Source organism: Amblyomma americanum, chromosome 2 (genome assembly GCF_052857255.1).
Source record: "Amblyomma americanum isolate KBUSLIRL-KWMA chromosome 2, ASM5285725v1, whole genome shotgun sequence".
Classification (NCBI taxonomy): Eukaryota; Metazoa; Arthropoda; class Arachnida; order Ixodida; family Ixodidae; genus Amblyomma; species Amblyomma americanum.
Genome location: NC_135498.1, coordinates 114,624,002 through 114,647,734, shown reverse-complemented (window position 1 = coordinate 114,647,734; position 23,733 = coordinate 114,624,002). Strand labels below are relative to the sequence as shown.

Sequence of the window (23,733 nt, the reverse complement as noted above, 5' to 3'; positions counted from 1 at the left end):
GCAGTGTACCATGAGACCTACACTTTCTACACCACTTATTTTGGGGTGTAGGGTAGGAAATGAAAAAAGAACGCTGGTATTTCAATATAACGAATCCGTTTTCTGGCTGCGAATGCCGCTAACGGTCCTTAGTGCTCACCTTACAATAAAGTTTTTTTTCCCTTGTCCTTCCTTTCTTCAGCGAACGGTTGCAGCGCAGCCACATAAGTATGCAAATTTTCGTCCCTCTTGAGGAGGCAGCTATGTGGCGGTGCACTCGCGCGTCGTGAACAGCGCAACCTTTGTCAACAATAAATCGGTTACACGACTAGAAGTGCGCATTTCAGACTGCTGAATGCTAATTAACATTTCGATCAGCCGTGTTCCTTCCGACAGTATCCTCGGCGCCGAGTCACCCACGTAAACAACTGTAGGAATTTTGCGTACATGGCCATTTATGTGGCTAAGTATGTCATTGCGAAGCATTTTACGCCTAGAGGAGGGCCTTCTACGTCTGCGTATGAATACGGCGGCGACTCAAAGCGGTCGGTGAGCACGCAGGCTGACCTCAAGCAGCCGTAAAAAGTAGACCAATTATGCCGCGGCGCGCTCTTTTTAACGCGGTATAGATCGCCTTTCCCCTGGTTTTGTATCGAAGTAGAGATGCTTCGTGCTTCAACTCAGAAACTCAACGTCGCGCTCTTTATACGGCGACGAACTCGCAGTGAGAAATTTAGGGGTGATTGCGCAGATCTGCTTCTTGCATCCTCTGAGCACACGATGCAAGTAGGTGGGGTGCGCCCTTTCTAAGAGGGAAAATGTTTTCTCTGCCTTTTTATGCCGTAATGAACACCACGTGAAACTATTTGGCAATATACATTTATTCACTTCATTTTATAGCATCACGGAACGGCCCAAAATTTCAGACGTTGTCGTCTGCTCCCGAGGACGACGACGTTCAATATCACTCTGTTGGCTGGCGCTCGTAGAGGCGAGTGCAATGCCTTCACGTCAAGGTTTGAGCCCCGCCTTCCACTCGTCTACATGTGCTTGCATGAAGTGTAGCTATGTGTAGCTTAAATAAACAGCCTTATTCAGCCATATGTCATCATGCCCTCTAGTGCTCCTGTGCTCATCGCTTTGCTACTGCGTTACATCTTGGCGGCAATGCCGACGTTGTCCTCGTCCTGGCCCTGGAACATTAAAGCCGCGTGCCTTTGTCGCAAACTACGGGGTCCTCGATTCCAACACCCGGCTCCGCATCAGTCCAGCCTGACGCGACCTGACCCAGCCGCAATCCTAGGTTAGAAGGACTGTGGTGTAGGCCAGTTGGTATGACATCATGAAGAGCAAAACCGCAAAAAAGAACGGGACTGAGGCAGGCGACAACTCAGGGCGGTGCTCCGATTAGTCGGCATGACAACGAAACGAAGACATCACCCCGATGACACGACCAGACGACCTCACGACGAAGGACTGCCACGAGGACGCCCCGACGCCATACAAGACGGCATCCCCGCCCCTGGCCATGCTGCTCGGCGGATCTATGAACTCTTGGCGACTTCTGGCCATCGAGTGCCGGTGACAAGGATCAATCAGGTTCCGTCATTCATCGTGTGGCAATCCTCCCATTCTTTTTTATCCACTTCCCGTCGTAGCTACTGTAATCTCAACCCTTATATTATCGGAAATCGATTGTGACGATCATTCTATAGTGCCGGGTAATGTTATGGAGCAGGCGACGACAAAGTAGGCAGTGCCGCAGGACGGAGCGCTTGTGGTAGGCCCGCAGTCATTAAAGCTTATTTTATCCGGTCATAATGTCATCAAGGTATATTGCTAGGCGATCTGGTTCGTAATTACACAGACAAAAGCGGCGCTGGTGGGCGACGGGCAAGGAGAAGTGGACACAACTGCGCTGATGTCCTCTGTTTATTATCTTGCCACTGCGTTACAGTATCGTCGTTCCTGCTCGAGTCACCTTATCTGCTCAAAGCAGTTCAGAAGAAGACAAGGAGTAACGAGCCAATGAAGCCGGAGAGGCAGCTTGATGCTTAATGTGGCGCATCCTTGACGCTGTTCAAGAATTTTTTTGCAGATTAAAAGCCAGCCGCGCTCTTCCACAACGTAGTGCGGGCAGTCAGATAAGGACGACTCCTTAAACTCACCGCTCTTTAGTTCTTAGCCTCAAGAGTGCGCTAATACTCCTGCTATATACTATAACAAGGTCTAAGACCTGGACAGGCAATGCAGATCATTTTGTCTAAAAACAATGAGAAAGAATATAATCTTTAATACCCTCGGCCACCAGGGTGGCTTAGTCGTTATAGCGCTTGGATGCTGACCTAAAAGACGCTGCTTCGAGGCCGACCGCGGTGGTCGCATTTCAATCGCGGCAAAATGCTAGAGGCCCGTGCACTGTGCGATTTCAGTGCACGTTAAAGAATCCTTGGTGGTCGAAACTTCCGGAGCCCTTCACTACCGCGTTCTTCATAGCCTGAGTTGCTTTCGGTACGTTAAGCCCCCATTAGCTACCAACTTTAATACCCTCGGAAAGGTAAAACATTTTAGTATAGAAGGGAAGCATTAAACTTGATTCGCTTCCATTTACGGCAAGGAGTTACCTGATCGGTCACTATCTGCCTAAGAACTTCCTCCCTTACTAAGAGTGTAGTAACCGGATGGCTGCAATTGTCCAGGCTCTCGTTTGCGAAGAATAATGCATTAGCAGTATGTATGAAGTCGAAGGTATCAAAAACCGTATTTTAGCAGCATTCTCTTAATGGGTAGAAATTTAGAGGCTAAGGAAAAACCTAAAATATGTTCAGGACACCTCAGAGAGCAGTTGAAAAGAAAATGATGGGTGTAACTTGTGATACATAAAGAGAAGAATTGCTGAGAGAACAAATATAATTTTTTGCATCCCAGTTGAAAGGAACAAGAAACGGGCAGAGAATCTAATGCGAAGAACGAGGTGACCGGGGGTCCCGACGGCAACAGGCTCGGTTTCAGGAGAAGGTAAGCGTGGCAGATGGTGTCACAGAGTAAGACGCAGAAAACTTCAGGAACAAGCAATAAGCGCTTACACAGAAAATCAGCGGCAAGAAACCAAGACATGAATTAAAGACATATGTGTGAATACAGAACGTATCGCGCTAGGTAGTGGCTCTAAAGAAGTATAGACACCTCAGTTTGGCTTGCGCGTTTTGCTTTTTCGAATAATGCGTTGATGCACATGGATCACCCCGTGGTGTTCACCTTCAGCTTCACCAGTATTTCAGCTGAAAATAAACTGCCCACTAAAAGTTCAGAACAAAAAAGGCCTCCACCGGCTGGAAGACGTTGGAGTAACGAGCGCTAGGTGTTTGGTTTACTAGATGAAGAAAGTGAAGAAGAGCGCGCTGCAAAAAAACCAGGATACCTCGTTGGGACTATACACTGAACCTTGGCCAATCCCCCTGCGTGGGTCTGTGCCATGCTTAATAAGGAGAAGAAGAAGAAAAAAAAGCAGAGAATGCAATAACCTTCAAAACGGGATGGTGTGCCACCATGCTCGGCTACGCGTACGCGCACGCCGCCTAGCGAAACGATCACCGCCATGCGCCATCTATCAAAGAAATTACGGTGCACGTCTACCCGTTGCCGAGTTTCGCCCCCTCAAGATACGTTCCAAATGAAATTTCCTTCGTTTGGGGGTCAATGTTGGCCTATAATTCGGCATGCGTTGCGATCTAGTAACGCTTCAATTAGTAATTGCATGTATACAATGTTTACCTATTATTTATTTGTGGTTTTATTTCTGTACCACGAACCATAGGGTTTTATTTGCCTACCAAAATCGGTATACAACAGTCCCCGAATGGGTGCCCGTTGTTGTCGGATTATATTTAGCGGAACGAAAGAATATATGAACAGCGGTCTCGCAAAGGGACAGTTTTCCTATCCGTTGTGGGATATTTTTTCGGTGAGGGGGAAGGGATGAGAGGGCACAATCAATTTTAATGGCCGCCGTCTTGGATTCGAGGAACCGAAACAGTGCCGACATTTCGTCCCTTGAGGTCATACTCACATAATTCCATCATATTGGACCGTGACGTAATCATTGCCACGCAGCAGGTGGTTTTTTCTACAATGCTAATGTAGATGGCGCATTGATGTCAGGGTGATAGGAGACCGCACCAAATCTCTAAACGGGATGAGTAGTTGTTGCAAAAGATGGCGCTGTAATCAAGGGTGGTAGCAGATTCCACGAAATCTCAAAACGTGATGAGTAAGAGCTAACGCTCTTGAAACTAACATAAATGTCTGGTAGGTGTGAGTCACCAAATACTTTGCGTCATTATTCATAAACGCTCACCTTTGGATGAACTGTCTTGAATGCGTAAAACAGAGTCTAAAATGGAAGAAAGAAAACATAATTTTGAATAAAACCATAACAGATGCAGTCTGGAAGTGCTCTAGTGGCGGAGAGGCCCATGCGGAGAATTTTCACAGCAGTTTGACGGTCGGAATGATACTTAAAATTGATAATAAGCTTCCCGTGTATGATTTTATTACGGCATTCATTCATCAGGCCTTCACTTCGAAAGGCAAGATCAGTTATGCTGAAAGAAAAACAGTCACTATTTCACTTGCTCGTATTAAGGCATTTCAACGTGTCATCATGTTGTACCTTTTTGTTCAAAGCTAGACTTACAGACATTTTCCAACCCCAAAAGTATTTTATGTCTTTTCATTATGCTGACGAAGCGTGTTGTGAAAGGAGATAAAAACCGCAACGAATTCCTGAATATTCTGTAATAAAGACCTATTTTCACTGTGCGTATGAGAATAAACATAATAAGAATATTGGGAAGAAAACAATTGCATTTCTTTTACTCTTCCAAAGTGCAGCTCGCAGTTTATTTGAGTACAGAAGTAGCTTCAGAGAAGGCTCGACGCATATGATAGCTCGTTATCGCACGCGGTGCCAGTACAGAGAAACTTTTCTCGCAACGAGCATTAGATGGAAAGTAAGAGCGATCATGTGGCCACTGCTTATGCGTGAAATTTGTAGAATACGAATAATAATCTGATTTATTTTGCGAATTAAGAGCGTGTCTTGCATACTAGTAACTGATACACATTGTGCTGTCATTTATGTGAGTGTTAGCCAGAGCTGACCTTGTTCTGTGGACGCGTCACTGATGAAGGTGGCGTGCTTCTCTGTCTCTGATGTGTTCCCGAAGTTGGCGCTCACATGAAGGGTACTACTTATTCCAGTGTACCAAGGGTTAAACTATCAAAAATGTTTTGAGCGCAAACCGCGTTCGCGATCTGCGCAACCTTGAAATTATACCTGAGCGCATGTGTCGTTATGAAAACAGGGGTGAATATCCGTCGCATCCACGCATGGGCAGCCGAAGTTTCACGCGCGTACAGGCCTCTATTCAGAGTTTTTTCTTCGCGGAAGATGATGCGATGACATCCGTTCATTGATATTCATGAATAAGTGTCATGTGGATACTTGCATTGTTTGAGGTGTCCTCGCTGGCGTTTACAGCGACTCGCGTTTCATACGATACAAGCTGAGTCATATACCGTTAGGACTATTTCCGCTTCGAGTGAAGACCGAGGAGCGCATTGCGTGGCAATGAGCAGTAATCAAATAAAGCGAAAAATATCTTGTTGGCGCTGACCGAATGATTGACAAGAATATCACAAGCTTTTTTTCAGGCAGAAATATTGTTATGATAATATACATTTCCCTGTCCTCGGTTTGCTTCTCCTTCGCTATATTCTAACGGGGCATGCGACAGCGTTTTCACAGACCAATATCTTAGTGTACTATTCTTTCGATTTTTCGTTCTACATCAGAAAACTGCAGCATGATCTAATAAGAAGTAGAAGGTTCGTCTTAGATTTGCAAGACAAAGCTGCCGCAGCGCAATGTGTGTAGTACGAGTTTCTTTTAAACCACAAAGGATATGCATTTTCGACTATCAGATGGCCTACAACTACACACTCTGTGTTCGCAGTGTTGGGATAGTGTGCTTTGTGCAGCGAAGAAAAGGTATATAGCCTGCGCAAAATTTTTACACATTTCTACCACTGATGTTTTGTGAAACATCTGAATTACGTACAGACTGGCTTTCTGGAAGCCAACACACTTTTTTTTTAATTCTAGTGGTACGGAGTAATATTAGTTCATAAAAATGTAGTGGGAGCGCATTTATATGCAATCTGCTTAGCGGGTGTCATTCCTTGATTCCTTTCACTGTGTGCTCTAGTTGCATTTTTGCCTTGAAATGTGGAGGTAGCTCTGCAAAAAAACAAATGAACGTATTTAAATATATGGACTGCTGTTGGCTGAGGAGAAGGGGCTGATAAAAATGCGCTTAAGTTAAGCAGTGGGTTTGACAATTGTCGTAGCAGTAGCGGAGATTTGCGCTCAGAGAGAAATAATCAGATGTGAGGACGACGATTGCTACTGTAGAGGCATGCCAGTAGAGGCGCGACAGCGGAAGCGCATGAAGAGGCCAACAGCGGACACATAACACTACGATCAAGACAGTCGTATGGTAGAATAAATGACAACGGTCTAACACGCATTTGTAGCTTTCTTTAGCAGTAGTATCATTTTAACGTGGTCCATTAAATTGATGTGTCTGTACGCTCAATACTGCTACTTTCTCCAGTTACGTAGGCTGTCAAGGTACCAGTCCTCGTACCGTGTCCACCTTCCCGTAATGATAATCCTCTTTGTGTGCCTGGTTGACTACTGAACGCGCAAAATCGAAATGTTCTGGGTGCATCGCAGTGGATGAATTTCTTACATGTTATTGTCATTTTCTTGTTTCACTGCCTAGTCATTTGCAGTTTATGTTATCCTATCCTGTATGTATGCTCTGCCAGTGACGTATTATTTGTTTTTCATCTTTTCTACAATGTGGACTTTCAACCTCTTACATATCATGATGCACGTAGTAAGTTTTTTAAAGTTTTGATGACCTCGTAACTTTGCGCTTCTAAATTTTCTACTTAGCTCGCGCACCTACGTTTAGAATTACGTGTAGCGTTGTACCTATCAATGTGTTTGCTGAATTTCGGGCAGTTATTTGGACGTTTCCTTCAGAACAATATTTGTGTCCTACTAATATTTGTGTCCTACGCTACTAAAATAAATAGGTAAAAATTTTTGCTGGTATCTTATTTTTGTGTCAATTAAACTGAAGGCATCGTCGGATAGTTGCCGCATATTCTATACCAGTTAAATCGGGTATACTGATACTGCGAATCTATTTGAAACTGCTTATTCTCCGGGGCGATTACAGGTCATAATTACAAAGTCTTTTATAAAACGAGATGGTTTTTTGTTGCTAATAGTGTATTTCTCCTTGAAGGTCTAACGCCGAGAACTGCTTCTGCAGGTCTCGCGGAAGTCCACGTTGCACCATTCATGTATAGGTGGCACAAAAATAAAATTAAGCATGAGTCTCAAGAGAAAAAATGTGATCCTTCGCTGAGACGATATTAACCTCCACAGCAAAGTTATAGCACTGCTCAGTGCGCCATGGCGTGCGCAGCTTGTGTACAGGCGCATCCAACCTCAGAGCACACCGCAGGGCAAGTCTGCCTCCACTCGCCAGCTCAGACTTACTTTTGAGACACCTGCACTAAGTATCTTAGATAATTTAGGTCATCATTATTACGTCGTTTTGAGCAGCGAAATCAGCAAGAAACTGTACTCACTGTACACTTGCTGAAATCCGCAAAAGCAAACCAAAGCGAGAAACACGGTCTTCATGGCCTGAAGAAATAGAAACAAGAAACAGATTGTTGGTTCATAGATTACTTATATAAAAGATTCCAAAAACGTTTCTTTACTTCTATTATTTAGTTAATGATCACAATTTGCCATTACGGTCATTAACATGTGGCAATGCTAGACCGCACCGCAGTGACCACCAACTGATGGTGCAGGAGCAAAATTTTAATCGATAATATGTATTTAATCGAGAAATTGCGAGTTAGGTAGAGAAAAGTCGCCAAGAGCAGAAAAAGCAGGAGCGCCACGCTGATCGGCGACACGGAACTAAATGCGAATATTTGTTTGTTGGAGCACCGATGCAATGAATAAGCCGGGCATTAAAACATTTGTGTAAAATATTAAAAAGCAGAATCGCAGAAGGCGGAGCCATACACGGAGATTTATTGCCAAAGATGGCTGCTTCTCAGCTAAATTAAGAGCCTATGCCGCTGTCTGTTCGCGTAATCAAAGGCCTATCTATTCCTCCTCCTCAGTATGTCTCAAAAAGATTGGAGTCCTTGCGCGTACATCTCACGGTGGAGGTAAAATAAAGAAACCGGAATAACTCACATTTGAACACCCAGTAACACAGATTTTATGCGCTTTTTAGCACTGGTGATATTGCATTCAACAACCCGGACAGAAATTTAAATTTTTTTTTAGAATATAAGTTATAACTTCAGCGTTGGAAGAAATCGGCGAAAAACGATTTACACTTCATATGTCTGAATTATGTACCCTGCAGACCTAATACGTCCGGAGATTAGCAACCTTGGTGCAGCGGTCATAGGCGTTCATTTCTTTCATTTTTGAGAGTCCTCGTCACCGTAGGAGCTCGATAGTGTTTATGCTTTCGCGGCGAGAATACTGCCAGGTTCAAGACTGCAATCCAGTTTGAGCAGCAGCGGTGGTCGGCATGGGATAAACAGCGAGCAACCAGACTCCTTCTTTCGACTGAGGGAAAAGAGGACGGTGGACAAATGAACCGACGAAAAAATGGAAAAAGAGGAGAAAAAGAAGGAAAGAAGGAGAAAGTGGAGATTAGAAACCGCGGGTGCGGATAGAGTGAGTTGTCCGCAAGGAAAAAAAGGGGGCGCCGACAAGAATTATTATTGGGGGAATCTTCCTTCGGCGGAAACGAGAGGTTCGAACAGGAGGAAATAAAATAGCATATATATATATATATATATATATATATATATATATATATAGACAAGGTAAAGGAAATGAGGGGCCCGGTTGACAAACTCATGAAGGGAGCCTACAGTCCTCGAAAAAAAATAATATATATATGTATATATATAAGAGATTTATAATGTAAGTAATATTATCCCACTGATAAGCACAACACATTTAAAATAATATTAATAATAATAATAATAATAATAATAACGTTCCCCTATGCACCTTGGTTTCGGTGACTGTTGGCTCCCTTCACATATATATATATATATATATATATATATATATATATATATATATATATATATATATATATATATATATATATATATATATATATATAGTATAGAAAGATAAACGTATTTGGTTGCTAGAGGCAAAAATTCAAAGTTGAAAACGCTTCACTTAGCCATAGATTTATTTTGAGTCGACGTTTCGGACAGAGCCTGTCCTTTCTCAAGACTGCGGTTACAGGGGTCGTCTTCCTCTTCTTAAGGAGTTGGCACGCACGCACGCACTCACGCACGCACGCACGCACACACACACACACACACACACACACACACACACACACACACACACACACACACACACACACACACACACACACACACACACACACACACATATATATATATATATATATATATATATATATATATATATATATATATATATATATATATATATATATATATATACTTGAAAGAAAATTAACAGACGTGCGGAAGAAACCACTGTATTTTTCTTCACGTTTCGGCCGCGGACTTGCCTTCGACTGAAGAAACTGAACTGCGTTCGCCTCGTATATTTATATGGTGACGTTATCATTATCGGCGCCAATGGCGAAGAGTATAAAACAGCTAAAATGGGGCAACGTCATGCAGTCGCCAAATCGCTAAGTTATGAAATGTAATGACCGCTGATTACATAACTTAACGCTTTCTGTTCTAATACCTTTAAGCCAGAAAATGATAACCCTTAATTTCGAAGTAGTCAACAGAGAAAAATGAATGAAATAAATGTCCCCTATGCTCCTTGTTTTCGGTCACTAGTGGCTTCCGTCACGTACGTCAAAACGAGCACTTCTTTTCTCTACCCCTGTCTGCACAGAAGCACTAGCTATATATGGTATTTCCAACATCCGAGGCCAAAACTCGCAGGCATCTTTTTCTCTCTCAAGGCTCACGAGAGGCGCCGTCGAAGCAGTCCTAGTGTGAAGATAGCGCCATTTGTAGCCACATGTTGTCGGGCCAGGGCAATGGTAAACCCAGTAAGCGGGGGCAAGGATGTCTGAACAATCCCAATTCTATAGACAGTGTGCCATACGCGATCATATTGCGGCTGAGGCATGTTATCTTTGTTCAGGCACAAAGCTAGTGGTCCGCGGATTTATAGCGTTCCTTGCAGTGCCAGATATGCTCACGTTTATCTCGAATTATCAAACAAGATTTTCCGGGCTTGACGGAACATATTACTCTAAGGAGCTAACTTCGGGAAAAAAAAACGAAAGCAGCAAGAAGTACATACGACCCTTGGCAGCGCTGTGTCGTATTTGTTTCTTCCTGCTGTATCACCCTTTTATCGCAGTTAACCCGTTATTTCGAATGATTGCAGTTACACACAACTGTTCCTCCATTGTTCAAGATTGTGGTGCTCGTTTTTTGCGCTTTATCTGAAAATTTTGGAGGGCTTGAAATTGAGCTAGGCCGCGAACAGCGTTAAATCTCCTCCTCGACGCCCACTGAGCCCGCTCATTGCTATCGCCACCGCCATTTCCTCATCTGTCTGTCCACACTACTGAGCCCCAATACAGAGTTCAGTTAGGAAACATTTCAGTCGACTTGTCCATCATCCACAGTGCTCTCACCACCATGTGACATCTTGTAGATGTGCTGGGTGCCAGATGTACTTCTCGCCGTCACCCCCGACAGTCGCTCAAGCAGCCGCAGCCGTTCCCAGGAGGCGGGCATAAAGAAAGCCACCGAAGAAAAACTGCGAAGGAGCCGCCGTCTCCAGAAAATGAAATGAAAATGAAAATTCGTTTTAGCGGAGAAGAAATGGCGCAGTATCTGTCTCATATCTCGGCGGACACGTGAATCACGCCGCAAAGGAAGGGATAAAGGAGTGAGTGAGAGAAAAAAAAAGAAATAGGGGCCATCGTGGAGGGCTCCGGAATAATCTGGGGATCTTTAACGTGCACTGACATCGCACAGCACACAGGCGGCTTAGCGTTTCGCCTCCATCGAAACGCAGCCGCCGCGTTCGGGTTCGAACCCGGGTGCTCCGGATCAGTAGCCGAGCGCCCTAACCACTGAGCCACCGCAGCGGGCTTGGTCTCCAAAGCCGGCCGTCTGAGCGGGGATTGCTACGGGATGCCTCGTCATTACTATCTGGTCATTACTAGCGGATGCCTCGATTACTACTGGGTACGGGATGCCTCGTCATCGGCTATAACTCGGCCTGCAGTTCCAGATCCGGTTCTGTAGCAGCCTTGAGTGCCGCCCAACTTAATGGCTCACTAGGCAACACCCTGAAGAATAGCTCCACCAGTACCAATGGGTGGCTGTAGTCAACAACGGAGATTTCCTGATTAAGGTCAGCTTTTTTTTAGCCCTAGAAGGCTCTGCAACAACTTGGTACCCAAATCATGAAGTCTGCTGGGCCGCTTGGGATTCGCTTACACGGGAACTGCTGATGCGGAAATACTAATGTCGTGCGGACGGAAAGAGAGCAGCTCCTTCTTAAGTTACGCATTCAGCACAAGGATGCGACGGTGAGTGTAGAAGTCGAAATAATAAGACGCGTCTTCTGCCTTGCCAATGTTAAAACGCGACAAGAAGTAAAAAATTTAGAGGCGTTTTTCGCTGGCTTCGTATGCAGTCCACCGCAGACCATCTACTAGTGTTGCAGTGAGGCTTTCACGTTTGAGAAAACATTGAATGCGCGAGTTGTTCAGTTGAGTGGAGTTCTCAGATCGGCTGCATACTGAGGTTACTTCTGACCGCACCTTTACATCTAAGGAGTGTTAGCGCTCTGCAGATTGTCATATGTGGTTGTGTCGTCCATTTTAGGTTTTCAAGGAGTGCGCTAAATGTCAGTATGGCGTAAATCGCATTCTGTTTACGAGGGTTGTCGGCGCACAACCACTGTTAAGGAATGGGTACGCAAATTATTGCAAGGTTGCGCAGAGGAAAGAGAGCTGCTTTAGGAAATTTTATCAATAAAAGACCATGAGGCGACAGGGACGAACTCTTTAGTTACCGAGGTTGGGAAACACTGTAATAAAAACTACTTACAGCTACATATTGAAGGTTAAAGAGACATAAGCATTAATAAGCAGTCGCAGCGATGAGGTGTTTAAAAGCGACGTATTGCAAATCGCCAACGGATGCAAGGAATGGCAGAGAGGAGAGCGAATGAACTATTCCTTACTAGTGCACCCTTTCGTCGCTGCTACATACTTATGACGCAGCTGCTATCCCGCACGCCCGCGTTACTATCTCAGATGTTCGAAAATGCGGTAACAATGAGCTAAAGCGACGCGCGCTACACTGACGTTACGTTTTATTAGAAATATGAGAATGTTGCAACAGGCCACTGAGGTTTGTGACCTCAGCAGTGGCGTGTGACTAGCAGAAAAGTTGTGCCTCAGTAATTGGGAAGTCGGGTAGTGGGCGCCGAAGGGACGATGAGCCGGGTTAAAGAAACATTAGCGATTTACTTACATGGTGGACTGTACACGCAGCTTCCGAGGCAGAGGTGATCAAGACTTTTATTACAAACGACTAGTGAAATTCCTTGTTCTCTGGGAAGAAGTTCCATCATAATTTGCAGTACACATAGCATGCCGGCAATATTATTTGCACACACAATACCACCTTTATGCACCAAGTTACATCAGATTTATCTACGTTCAGGGAATGGGTACATGCGCCTATTTTTGTCGATCACGAGACAGTACCAACCGCTTGCTGGATGTGCGAAGCACTTTTTTCAAAAGAGCACCTGCGGGATCCAGGAGGAGAAGTTTTCTAGCTATTCTTCTACCTCTCTTTACGATGCGCGGCCTAATTCGCCGCATGACGCGAAGCGATCCGTTGCACAATACAAAAAATAAAAATACAAGATTCTATTTAAAACATGTCAAGTGAAAGTTGATTTGAAGTGAACTCAAACAGCGAGTAAGATTCATGCTTGTGTAGTTACAAACAAGCGGAATTCGCGAAATATGACACAATAAGAAGCTAAGTGTATTTAAACAGTCATATTTCTTTCTCGGAAAATAAAAATTTTGTTATAAATCATGAAAACTCTGATGCGTGTAATTCATTTAAACAAGAATTATTAAGTTGCTTACTGCTCGCCAGTTGGTGACTGAAGGATGTTTTAATCTGTAAATACTGAAGGAACCAGAAAATATATAGAGCAAATTAGCAAATTCATCTGTGCGCGAGCGGTAGGGTGTGTTCAGGTGTTTATGGCAGGTTGTTCTGGTGGTGTAAAAGAGATGTACTTCAAAGGGTCACTGTTTACTTGACCGTGAATAAGTTGAAAGAGAAATTCTGACCAGGCCCGTTTATCTCGGTTTGTACTAATATGTACCGATTTTGATCAAATGTTGGGGCAATTGTGGAGTAGATATTGGAGTGGATATTGTAAACGTGTTTAGGACAGTGCCCCGAGGCGGAGTACAGAATGCTAGTCGTCCCGGTTAGCTGAGTTGGTGGAGAGAGTGGCACGGTAAATCGGTCGTCTCGGGATGCAAAGCCACACCAGGACGAATTTTTCGTTAACTACGAAGCTTCTGTGGGAGCAGTATAGATTTCCTACATTCTCCAACGTTCTCGGACGAACATTCTGAATTTTTAAAAATTGTATTATAGTCTTATGGTAATATTCAAGGTAATGTTTTTTTCTTCCGATGTGTAGCAAAACCATTGTGTTAACGTGTTTCCATCGACCGCATCGAATAGTTAAGACTAAGGAAACGTATGGGAGAACGCTTTTGAGGATAGCAAAAACGTTAATAGCAAAAAAAAGTACTCAAGACTGCTGTTGAGTGGTCTCTGGGTATATTGATTGTCAAACTGAAATCTTACATAATATGAAAAAATTGGGTTCATAAACTCTTTTCTGTTCAAAAATCCTTTTGCCAAGAATTTTGGGTGTGGCGGCGCTGGGCTGGATGCTAATAAGTAATTACTCAATTATTATAACTATCGTTCCCGGCATCACTGAGCAATATTTTAGGACAGTGTGTCTATATTCAACAAAGATCGCTTCTACATTTTTTTAATTTATTAGCAAGATACCTAATATTATTAGCATATTTTAGTAATAACGATATGAGTGTGTTATGAGCCAGTAGGTTTTTGCACAGGTTACGTGAGCTGGAGGCCTTTCCTTAAAAAGAACTGTTGCTTCAGTGCAATTAAGTGATGCTGTTTATAGGAGGCCTTCATCGGGTGCCACGAGATGTTCGTATCATCTTCTTACATTAAGGAGCACGAACTTATGAATATTTAGAAGAATCGGCCAATCGTCGCACTGCCTGCCAACATAATAAGCAGTCAAGGGGAGGGAAAAGAGGGCCTCGTTATGACATAGATTACGGAAGTCAACAGTCAGTGAAACAAAACAGCATAGGGTATCTTTATACATATAATTTGCGGTGGTCATCAATGGGAGCTTAACAGGGTAAATATTTTGAAGTAAGTTAATCAGAAACCAGAAGAAAAACAACCACATGCCACTTGTGGGATCCGAACCCACGACCAGCGAATTTCGCGTCCGGTGCTTTATTAAAGAGCTACGGTGACGACTGTTCAATCTTCTAATTTTAGGGGTATTTATGTGTAGTGTTACCTAAAGATGATAGTGTTCACCAGCGCCACCATCGTTCATTGTGGCAGACGTAGTACGCCCTGAATTACCCCGTGTTCCACGTGGGAACGTGGTCGACTTTGATGGCGGAAGCTGCGCAAGAACCTTCTTAGCTGCCTTTGGCATCAAGACTGCCAGACTCGAGGGCCTCGTTAGCTATTGAGCAGACAACAAAAGGGAAAATAAGAACAGAAAAGAAGGGACATACATGACGGAAGCCAAGGGTCACCGAAATCAAGCAGCATAGCGGAGATTTTAATACATACACTTTTTGTTGTTTGTCAGTGGGAGATGATTAGGGTAACTATTTTAAAGATAATTGATTAAAAATCAGAACAACAAGCAACCGCATTCTAACAGTGCGATCACAACCCGCGAGCTCTAAACTTCGAGGAATTCCAAACCCGAGGACCTCGTTGCTCTTGATGCCAAAGGTATCACAAGAAGGTTCTCGCACCCCTTCCACCCTCATTTTTCGATCAAGTTCCTATGCGTCATTCGCGGCATTACAGGACGTACTACGTCCACCGTTATGAACGAGGGTGGAGCTGGTGACCACTTTAAAGGTTCGGTTACGCTACAGATAAATACCCCGAAAGCAGCAGAGTGGACAGCCGTCGCCGTAGCTCAGTTGATAGAGCACCGGACGCGATATTCGGAGGTCGTGGGTTCGGATGCCACCGACGGCAAATGGTTGCTTTTCCTTCTGCTCTCTTATCAACAGCCTTTAGGCCATAAAATAACATTGTTTTATTTTCCAAGTGAACAATGCAACAAATTTAAAACAAAAACATCCCCCTATGCACATTGGTTTCGGTGACTGTTGGCTTCCGTCATAACGTATGTCCTAACGAGCACCTCTTTTCCCTTCCCTTGTCTGCTCAATAGGCAGTGTAGATAGCATCAAGTGCCGTAGATATTTTTATAATTTGTGGATAGAAGCGAACACTGAATGGGAGCATTAGGAGGAATGCAGTGGAAAAAATGACTCGTGAGGAAAAGGTACCTGCAAATCTGTACATGTTCAAGAGATTATTATTTTTCATGTTCAAGAGGTCATTAGTGGCTTCTGGCAGTTTGTATTTTATGTGTACTATCACATCTAGTGCAATCGAATCTTGGAGAAATGCTAACAGCAGTTATACAGGCTTGACGGAATCAGTGGATCGAAAAAGCACAATTAGTTGTTACGAGAAATATTACAAAGAATACCCAGCCATTATTGCTTGATTTCTGATGTTTTTCACTGCTTGATCCCAAGGATGATAGGGCGCCGAGCTTGGCACAAGAATTCGTAGCGAAAATGTCAGTGACCGGAGATTCGCTAAAAAGACCTTCCGCAACTAAAGGGTCCCCCGTCAGGCTCTCGCCCAGGTCTTTGTGTTCTTGCAGAAGGGTGTTAACAAAGTGCGTAATATTAGTGATGTATTTTCTGTACCCAGGAAACAGGTATACTATTAATTGCAGGTTCAAACAAAGAACGGACTATTCATATGCTGGAGATTCTAAATATGTCGAACAATTTGTCTCTGTGTCTCTTTGTTGAGCATTGCCATAAATTCCGGTAAGATATGAGCGAAGTGCAAATAACAGAGTGGAAATAGGTTCAAATACTGAAGCGCGGCAAACTGCTCCGTAACGTTGATTATTTCTTAAAACCACGAGTACATTTTTTCTAAAAGCGGCGCAGGATACAAACGGCGTTATAAATGTTTTGTGCTCTCATCGTGTCGATTAGAGAATCCAGCTTTCCACTGGAAAGGAGTGCATGGCAAAAACAAGGAGGTGTGTTAACACACGTTGAATTGAACACGAATAGACCCCGCTCCGCATATTCCTGTTGTTCGGAAGCTTCTGATCCGACTCCCGAACACTCTTGCACCCATGCGTTCTTTCATTCTAGCACCATGTTCGCGCCTCAATGAATTTTCACTATTCCCAGCATTTCCCCGTAACTCCGACATTATAAATATAAGGAAAAGCAACAGAACGCTCGAACAAGCATAGGCACCGCTTACACATTTCCTCAGTTTCAGTGAACACAAATACTCGTTATATTTTAACATTTTGAAAAATGTTATTGCTCCTTCTCAGCGAACATAAAGATAACGCCCCAGAGAACTTCCGATCGAGTGTACTTCCTCCAAAAAGGTTCAGGAAATGCATCAACCTAACATCGACGCCGTCTGCGGATGTTTGCGCTACAGCGTCACCGCTGTGACCTCCGCACCTCGGTACATCTACAGCAAGATTACAGCGAGCGTCATAAATGTTTCTCTTCTCCCTTTGCCTTACGCACCTCGATTATGAGAGTGCGGAAAGTCACTTCGTCGCTGTCGTAATGTCTCTGCGCGGTAACGTACAGCGTGTGCTTGCTGCCAACTCAGAATGCGATGCACCTTGCCAATATGTATGTACAGTACATCTTTATTTCCAGAAGAAGACAACTGGATGGTCTCTTGGGCTAAAAGCTACACAAAAGCTTGACGAGGCCCAAGAGACCATTACAAGGCAGCAGCGTAAAGAATAGAAACATAATAGATGAATAGTACATAGGTAGACAGTAATAGGGAGATAATAAAACAGTTACTGTGACAGGTAATAATGATGTCAATCACATAACGCTACCAGTAATGAACTGAAACCAAAATAAAACAACTGAAAAGCACATACGCGGAAACAACAAACAAAGATTAATGGATCACAACTGCACAAAACAGGAATGTAATTGTTTTTTGTTCAAGCCCACTGTGTGTCTATATTTGTTTAGTATTGTAGGGAGGTTATGGGTAAGTGACTGATATTTATAAAATGTACGAAAATGAGGAACTGCCCACGCATCAACATTTCTTGTTTGCACGCTAATATTTCGTGAAAATATTATGCATAACCTTGGCAACATGAACATTGGGGTGCGACCGGGCCAGATTGTGGCCGATGGAAATGGTATTCAGGGGGGCCGGGGCGGCGTGACCCAGTGAGTGGGCGCACACTTGAGAATTATTTATCTATCGCCATGCACACAAGTGAGCCCCATGAAATAAGTAAGAAGTTACGATCGCGGTCATTCAAATAATTATTTCTTCATCTCTTTCTACGTGCGACGAGAACAATAAAAAAAGGTGGGGCACTTTGAAGAGCCCTCCGCGCGGACAATTTGTCTATGCCTGCCCACGACAACGCGCTAGCTATGCTTTGAACGCATAACGCACAAGATAATTGGAACATGGAAAGAAGCTCACCATCTTTGAGCCTTGTTAACAGTCGTAGAGCAAGGGAGGGCGATTTATACTTTTTTAATGTCCTGAAAAAGGTCAGAAGGAAACAAGAGTAAGAGCAAGTATGAAAACTGTCCCGGGTTTCATATAAGGCTTGCAACCGATACCATACGTCATTAATAATGGATTCTTGTCAAGATTTTGAAGCAACAGGCAAGGCGTTGAGACGCTCAGAAAGATTAAATACGAAACAATGAACACCGACTTGTTTTTCGTCCGCTTATCCTCCACTTTTTTCAAAATATAAACGCATAAGCCAAATAAGCAAAGCCAGAACTTTAATTATACACTTCCAATCGCTACAAGTGAACATACGTTCAAGGGTACTTTTTCATGACAAATCCTTTTGCGGGCTCTGCTAGGGGACCCGGAGCATAGCTGTTTGAATAGTTGTACAACATATATGGTATTTACAGACATTCTCTGTGCATAATAACATATCCTAGCGAAAGAAGGCGGTGCTAAAACTGCATTTCGAACACATTATTATTTCGTATTTATTTTACATTTTTTGTCCGTATGCTTAAATTGCAGTACGAATACTTCCTAAGCATGCTAGGAGTAATACCTTGAACATTCTTGGAAATGCATCAAAAATACATTTTCTGTTCGCTTAGAATATTTGTTACACATATAAAAATATTCTAAAAATATACAATAAAGACATTAAAAATATACTAAAAATATACGTTAAATACAATAAATATAAAATACAATAAAAATATGCAATTAATACATTAAAAATGTATGCACTTGTGCTCGGCTTACAAAAGGTGTGTTAGTCGGATTTACCTCATAATACTGATCAATGTTGACAACAGCAGAAGTAATGACTAAACTGGTTATAAGCATCAGGAGGCAGACAATCCCAAAGAATCCGCGTTGTCATCAAGAAATCTACGCCAATGTAATGTCACGTGACGGGACCTGAGCGGGAGAGATGTCGCCACGCAGGAAATGCTGACGGAAAGTAACATCAATAGACAGGAACTGCTCCCACAAGCGTAAAACTTGGCTTGGCTTATATATACTTCTCGAGAGGATACACATTATCTTGCCCGGTGAGGCGTTTTTTGCGCATGCTGTGGGCCGCCAAACTGTCGCACAAGCGTCGGAGGGGCCGGGTTCGAATATGCGGTCTATCTAGAACCGCACTGTTGGTCGTTAACTTGTGTCAGGCATCGGTCAGGAGTCGAACTGTAAACCAACAAATGCATGAGTGTCTATGGGAGCCGGTCGGAACTGCCAGTCGGGGTCGTTTTCGCTGGAATGTTCGCGCCTGGAGGCGCGCATGGCGCCATTGCTGGTACAATGCTATCACGCTGTTCCCGCGTATTTTAAATAAGCGGTGTATGCCTTTCTGCTAGAAGTTAACAAATACGAATGGACGAAAAGGGAGAGTTTTCACCCCTCCCGGAAACGTGATTTCTAGCCCTAGGTTGTTCTCCGGCAGCTTTAACTGTGCTGCAAATATGCTGACGCGGACTACCCATTTGTAAGAATTGAAGTACACTAAGCACGAATTAATTTAGCATTTACGAAACTACACATTAAATGCATTACCAATACGTCATTTCCCGAAACGCGATTTCGAGCACTAACTGTTCAGCGGCAACTTGAAGTGTGCGGCAAATACATCTTTTACGCGGACAGCTCGTACGTAAGAATTGAAGTGTAGTTTGGAAGAATGTCGTATTTGCAAAAGTACATTTTCAACACCTTGCCAACATGCAATGCCCATTTCTCGAAACGCGATTTCGAGCACTAGATTGTTCCACGGGAGATAAAATCGTGCTTCAAGTATGTTTAACGGGACTGCCCGAATTAATTTCATATTTGCAAAAGTACACCTTAAATACATTAACTAGATGCTAAAACCGCATCCATATTTTTTCTCGTATTAAAACTTGCTGGAAGCATGCTTTAAGTGACGTATTTTTGTAAAATTTTAAGGATATATTTCGAATATCAATCATAAAATTGCAGGAACCTATTTCCGGGATATTTTTAGCGCATTCATCACTACAAAATATGTTTAAAATACATTCTAAATATTCAGAAGTATGTTCCAAACATATTAGTTTTCGCTGAAGACAATACGGGACAGTGGTTAACACGATTGTACATCTAAACCAACTGTCCGAAGATTACTTACTATGTGGTTGAAAATAAAGGTCTGAACCACTTTAAAAGAAGATGATGTGGTTGTGGTTGAGAAGGTAGAACTCTATTACTATGCGAAGAGAAAAACGGGCTACACGTATTTTCACCGCGTGTTTCTTAACCGCACAGAATGACTGGTTTTTACCCCCCGTATATGACGTATGCATTGGAAAGGTTTTACATGAAGAAATAATATTAGATTTATTATAGCCTTCTTTCATCACCTTAGCGCAGCTTATGTTACCTATGCGGTTAACTCAAAACTAGAGCGCATCTACGCTTAATTGCGCTCGTGCATGTAACTAAACACGACCATTCCTTGCGTAAAAGTTGCGAAAATCAGCGAAAAGGTGCCATGTTTTCCGAAGAGAAATGTTCATGATCTTTACGGAAAGAAAGTCTTTTCTCGCGTATAACCTTTAGGGCCAAGCAGCAAGCTAGCGTTTCACAGCGAGGGCAGTGTTCTTAGGGTTTTTTTGAAATGTCGACAACACAGAGACCTACGTACCGAGGTTACCACACTTTAAAATGTCATTAGCCTCTAAAGGAGGTCTCCTTATTTATTGGTTTATTTGCTTTTTTTCTAATACAGGAGCAAATGCGAGAGAGCTGAACGCGAGTGGAAATACGTCAGATGCTGATAGGGAGCCAGACGGCATGAACAAAAAGGCGAAACGCCCAGACGCTCCAAAAGGTGACATGCAAAAGGATGAACGCTGTCACGGCGACGCTTGAAAAGGGCGTGTGCGGAGGATCTGTTTAAAAGGTGAAGTGCTTCACCAGCTGTTGAGATGTGGTTGAGCATCATAGAACTAAAGATGGACTAAACCAAGCCTGGCAGCTCTTACTGGCCGAAAAAGGTTATCGCGCCTTATTGATTCAAAATTAGAATCGGCATTACCCATATTTTGAGTGCCTTTGGGACTTTAAACCCAATAAACGATCAAAGGACGAATCCCGCATAAATGTAGCAAAAATTCTGAAAATGTTGAATATCAAGAATTTTGCAATTATTAATTTGGAGTACAGAACAAACTTTAGTGCCGAGAAAAAGATTGCACTATTGCTATTGCAAGATTTTCTATTGTCAAAAGCGTTCGCCATTGATTTTCGATGGGAGACTTCACTGATAGATACGACCGATAGAAACACTCTAACAGAAAGATTTTGCTATATATAAGAAGAATATATCATTACCTTCACTATTACCGTAAAAGAATCTAACAGTTTTTCAATTTTCAAAATTTTAGTCCAAAATTGCTGCACATGGTGCAAGCTGTGCACGGTTGAGTTTTGAGACGCACGTGGCATTTAAAAGCTCAAGCAAACATACACCTAAGAAATCATTGAAGTTTTATGATGAAAAAAGCAGATGAATAATTTGTAGCACCATCTTGGTTTGATTGACGAACAGAGAGCTGACTTATTGTCACGTTGGCGTTGGCGGAGAGTCAGCAACGGCTTTAAGCGACCGAGAGTCAGTAGCGCCGTAGCCTTGGACGAGAGCGCTTCCTCTAATCTAATTCTAATTGATTTTTGGGGAAAGGAAATGGCGCAGTATCTGTCTCATATATCGTTGAACACCTGAACCGCGCCGTAAGAGAAGAGATAAAGGAGGGAGTGAAAGAAGAAAGGAAGAAGAGGTGCCGTAGTGGAGGGCTTCGAAATAATTTCGACCACCTGGGGATCTTTAGCGTGCACTGACATAGCACAGCACACGGGCGCCTTAGCGTCGACGCGATGCTGAAAAGAAAGCAGGGGGTCTGGAGAAGAGCTAGGGTGGTGTCCATGCGTAGTAAGGCTTCAGGCGAACCAAGTGGACCAACTCGGGCCGGTGGTGGCGTCGAGATTGTTGAGTCTCATGAGGGACGACTTCATAATTGAGGGCTCCAAGGCGACGTACAATTTGGTAAGGACAGAAGTAGCGTCGCAAGAGCTTTTCACTCAGTCCGCGTCGTCGGATAGATGACCGAACCCAGACAAGGTCACCTGGGTGGTATTCCACATGCCGCCTCCGTAGGTTGTAGCGATGTGCGTCCTGGCTTTGTTGGTCCTGAATTCGAACCCGTGCGAGTTGGCGGGCAGCTTCGGCGCGTTGTAAGAAAGACGCAACGTCGTCATTTGGATGATCGTCGACATGAGGCAGCATGGCATCGAGTGTTGTCTTGACCTGACGTCCATAAACTAGGCCAAATGGTGTCATGTTGGCTGTTTTTTGCACTGCTGTATTGTATGCGAACGTGACGTAGGGTAGGACGTCGTCCGAGGTTTTATGTTCCACGTCCACGTACACTGGAAGCATGTCCGCAAGCGTCTTGTTTATACGTTCACTCAGTCCGTTAGTTTGGGGATGACAAGAAGTCGTTCGACGGTTACTGGTGTGACTGAAAAAGAGAATATGGTGCAGGAGCTCAGAGGTAAAGGCAGCCCCTTTGTCCGTAATTAAAACTTGTGGAGCACCATGACGTAAGACGATTTGAGTAACAAAGAACTGGGCTACTTCGTTGGCGGTTCTACTTTGAAGATATGCTGTCTCCGCATAACGTGTGAGATAATCAGTGGCTACTATTATCCGCCTTTTTCCTAAGTCTGATGTAGGAAAGGGCCCGAGCAAGTCCATTCCGACTTGTTGAAACACTTGCGAAGGCGGCTCAATTGGCTTGAGGAATCCGGCTGGCTTCACGGGCGGAACTTTGCGACGCTGGCAATCCCGGCAAGTGCGGACGTATTGCGCAACGTCAGGGCCCAGGCGAGGCCAGTAGTACTTGCCCTGAATCCTAACTTGTGTTCTAGTAACACCGAGGTAGCTGGAGGCTGGTTCGTCATGGCAGGCGTGAATTTTGTCGTGTTGGTTCACAGGGCCGACCAGCAAGTATTGCCTACTGTTCGCGGCGAAATTCTCCTTGAAGAGAACACCGTTTCGTATGAAGAGAGACGACATAGCTCGCCTGAAGGCTTTAGAAACCCTCCTGCTGGTACCTTCAAGATAACAAATGATGTCGTGGAGGTCGGGCTCGGCGGGTTGGTGCGCGGCGAAATCGTTGGCATGTTGTTGTTGTTGTTGACCTCATATTGCATTCAAGAAGACTTCATCGTCATCAGCAGCGTCGTCCGGAGCTGCCTGCACGGGAGCACGAGATAAGCAGTCAGCGTCTGCGTGTGTGTGACCGGATTTGTAAATGAATGAGGTTGGTAAGCCAGCATAGTGCGTGATGATCGGTCACTACTTTGAAAGCGCGGCCATAAAGGTATGATCTGAACTTCGAAACTGCCAACACAATGGCGAGGCATTCTTTTTCAGTGGCAGAGTAGTTGGCTTCTGTCTTCGATAGTGCGCGGCTCACATAGGCGATGACACGTGGTTGGTCCCGCCGAACTTGAACTAGGACAGCGTCCAAACCAGCGTTGTTTGCATCGGTGTGGACGCTGGTGTCTGCAAGTTCATCAAAGTGCGCC

The 23,733-nt window shown here is 43.8% G+C and overlaps 1 protein-coding gene across 1 annotated transcript in view; it reads right to left on the bottom strand.

The window, feature by feature from the left end:
* Positions 1–1,130: 1,130 nt before the first annotated feature.
* LOC144120007 (uncharacterized) overlaps positions 1,131–23,733 on the bottom strand; it is a 35,098-nt gene continuing 12,495 nt past the window's right edge. Inside the window, exons 2-6 of the mRNA XM_077652494.1 lie at positions 18,079–18,140; positions 7,711–7,768; positions 4,337–4,372; positions 1,420–1,543; positions 1,131–1,172 (exon numbers count right to left, since the gene is read on the bottom strand). Of these exons, the coding sequence (XP_077508620.1) occupies positions 1,131–1,172; positions 1,420–1,543; positions 4,337–4,372; positions 7,711–7,768; positions 18,079–18,140 (322 nt within the window). The remainder of the gene's footprint in view (positions 1,173–1,419; positions 1,544–4,336; positions 4,373–7,710; positions 7,769–18,078; positions 18,141–23,733) is intronic.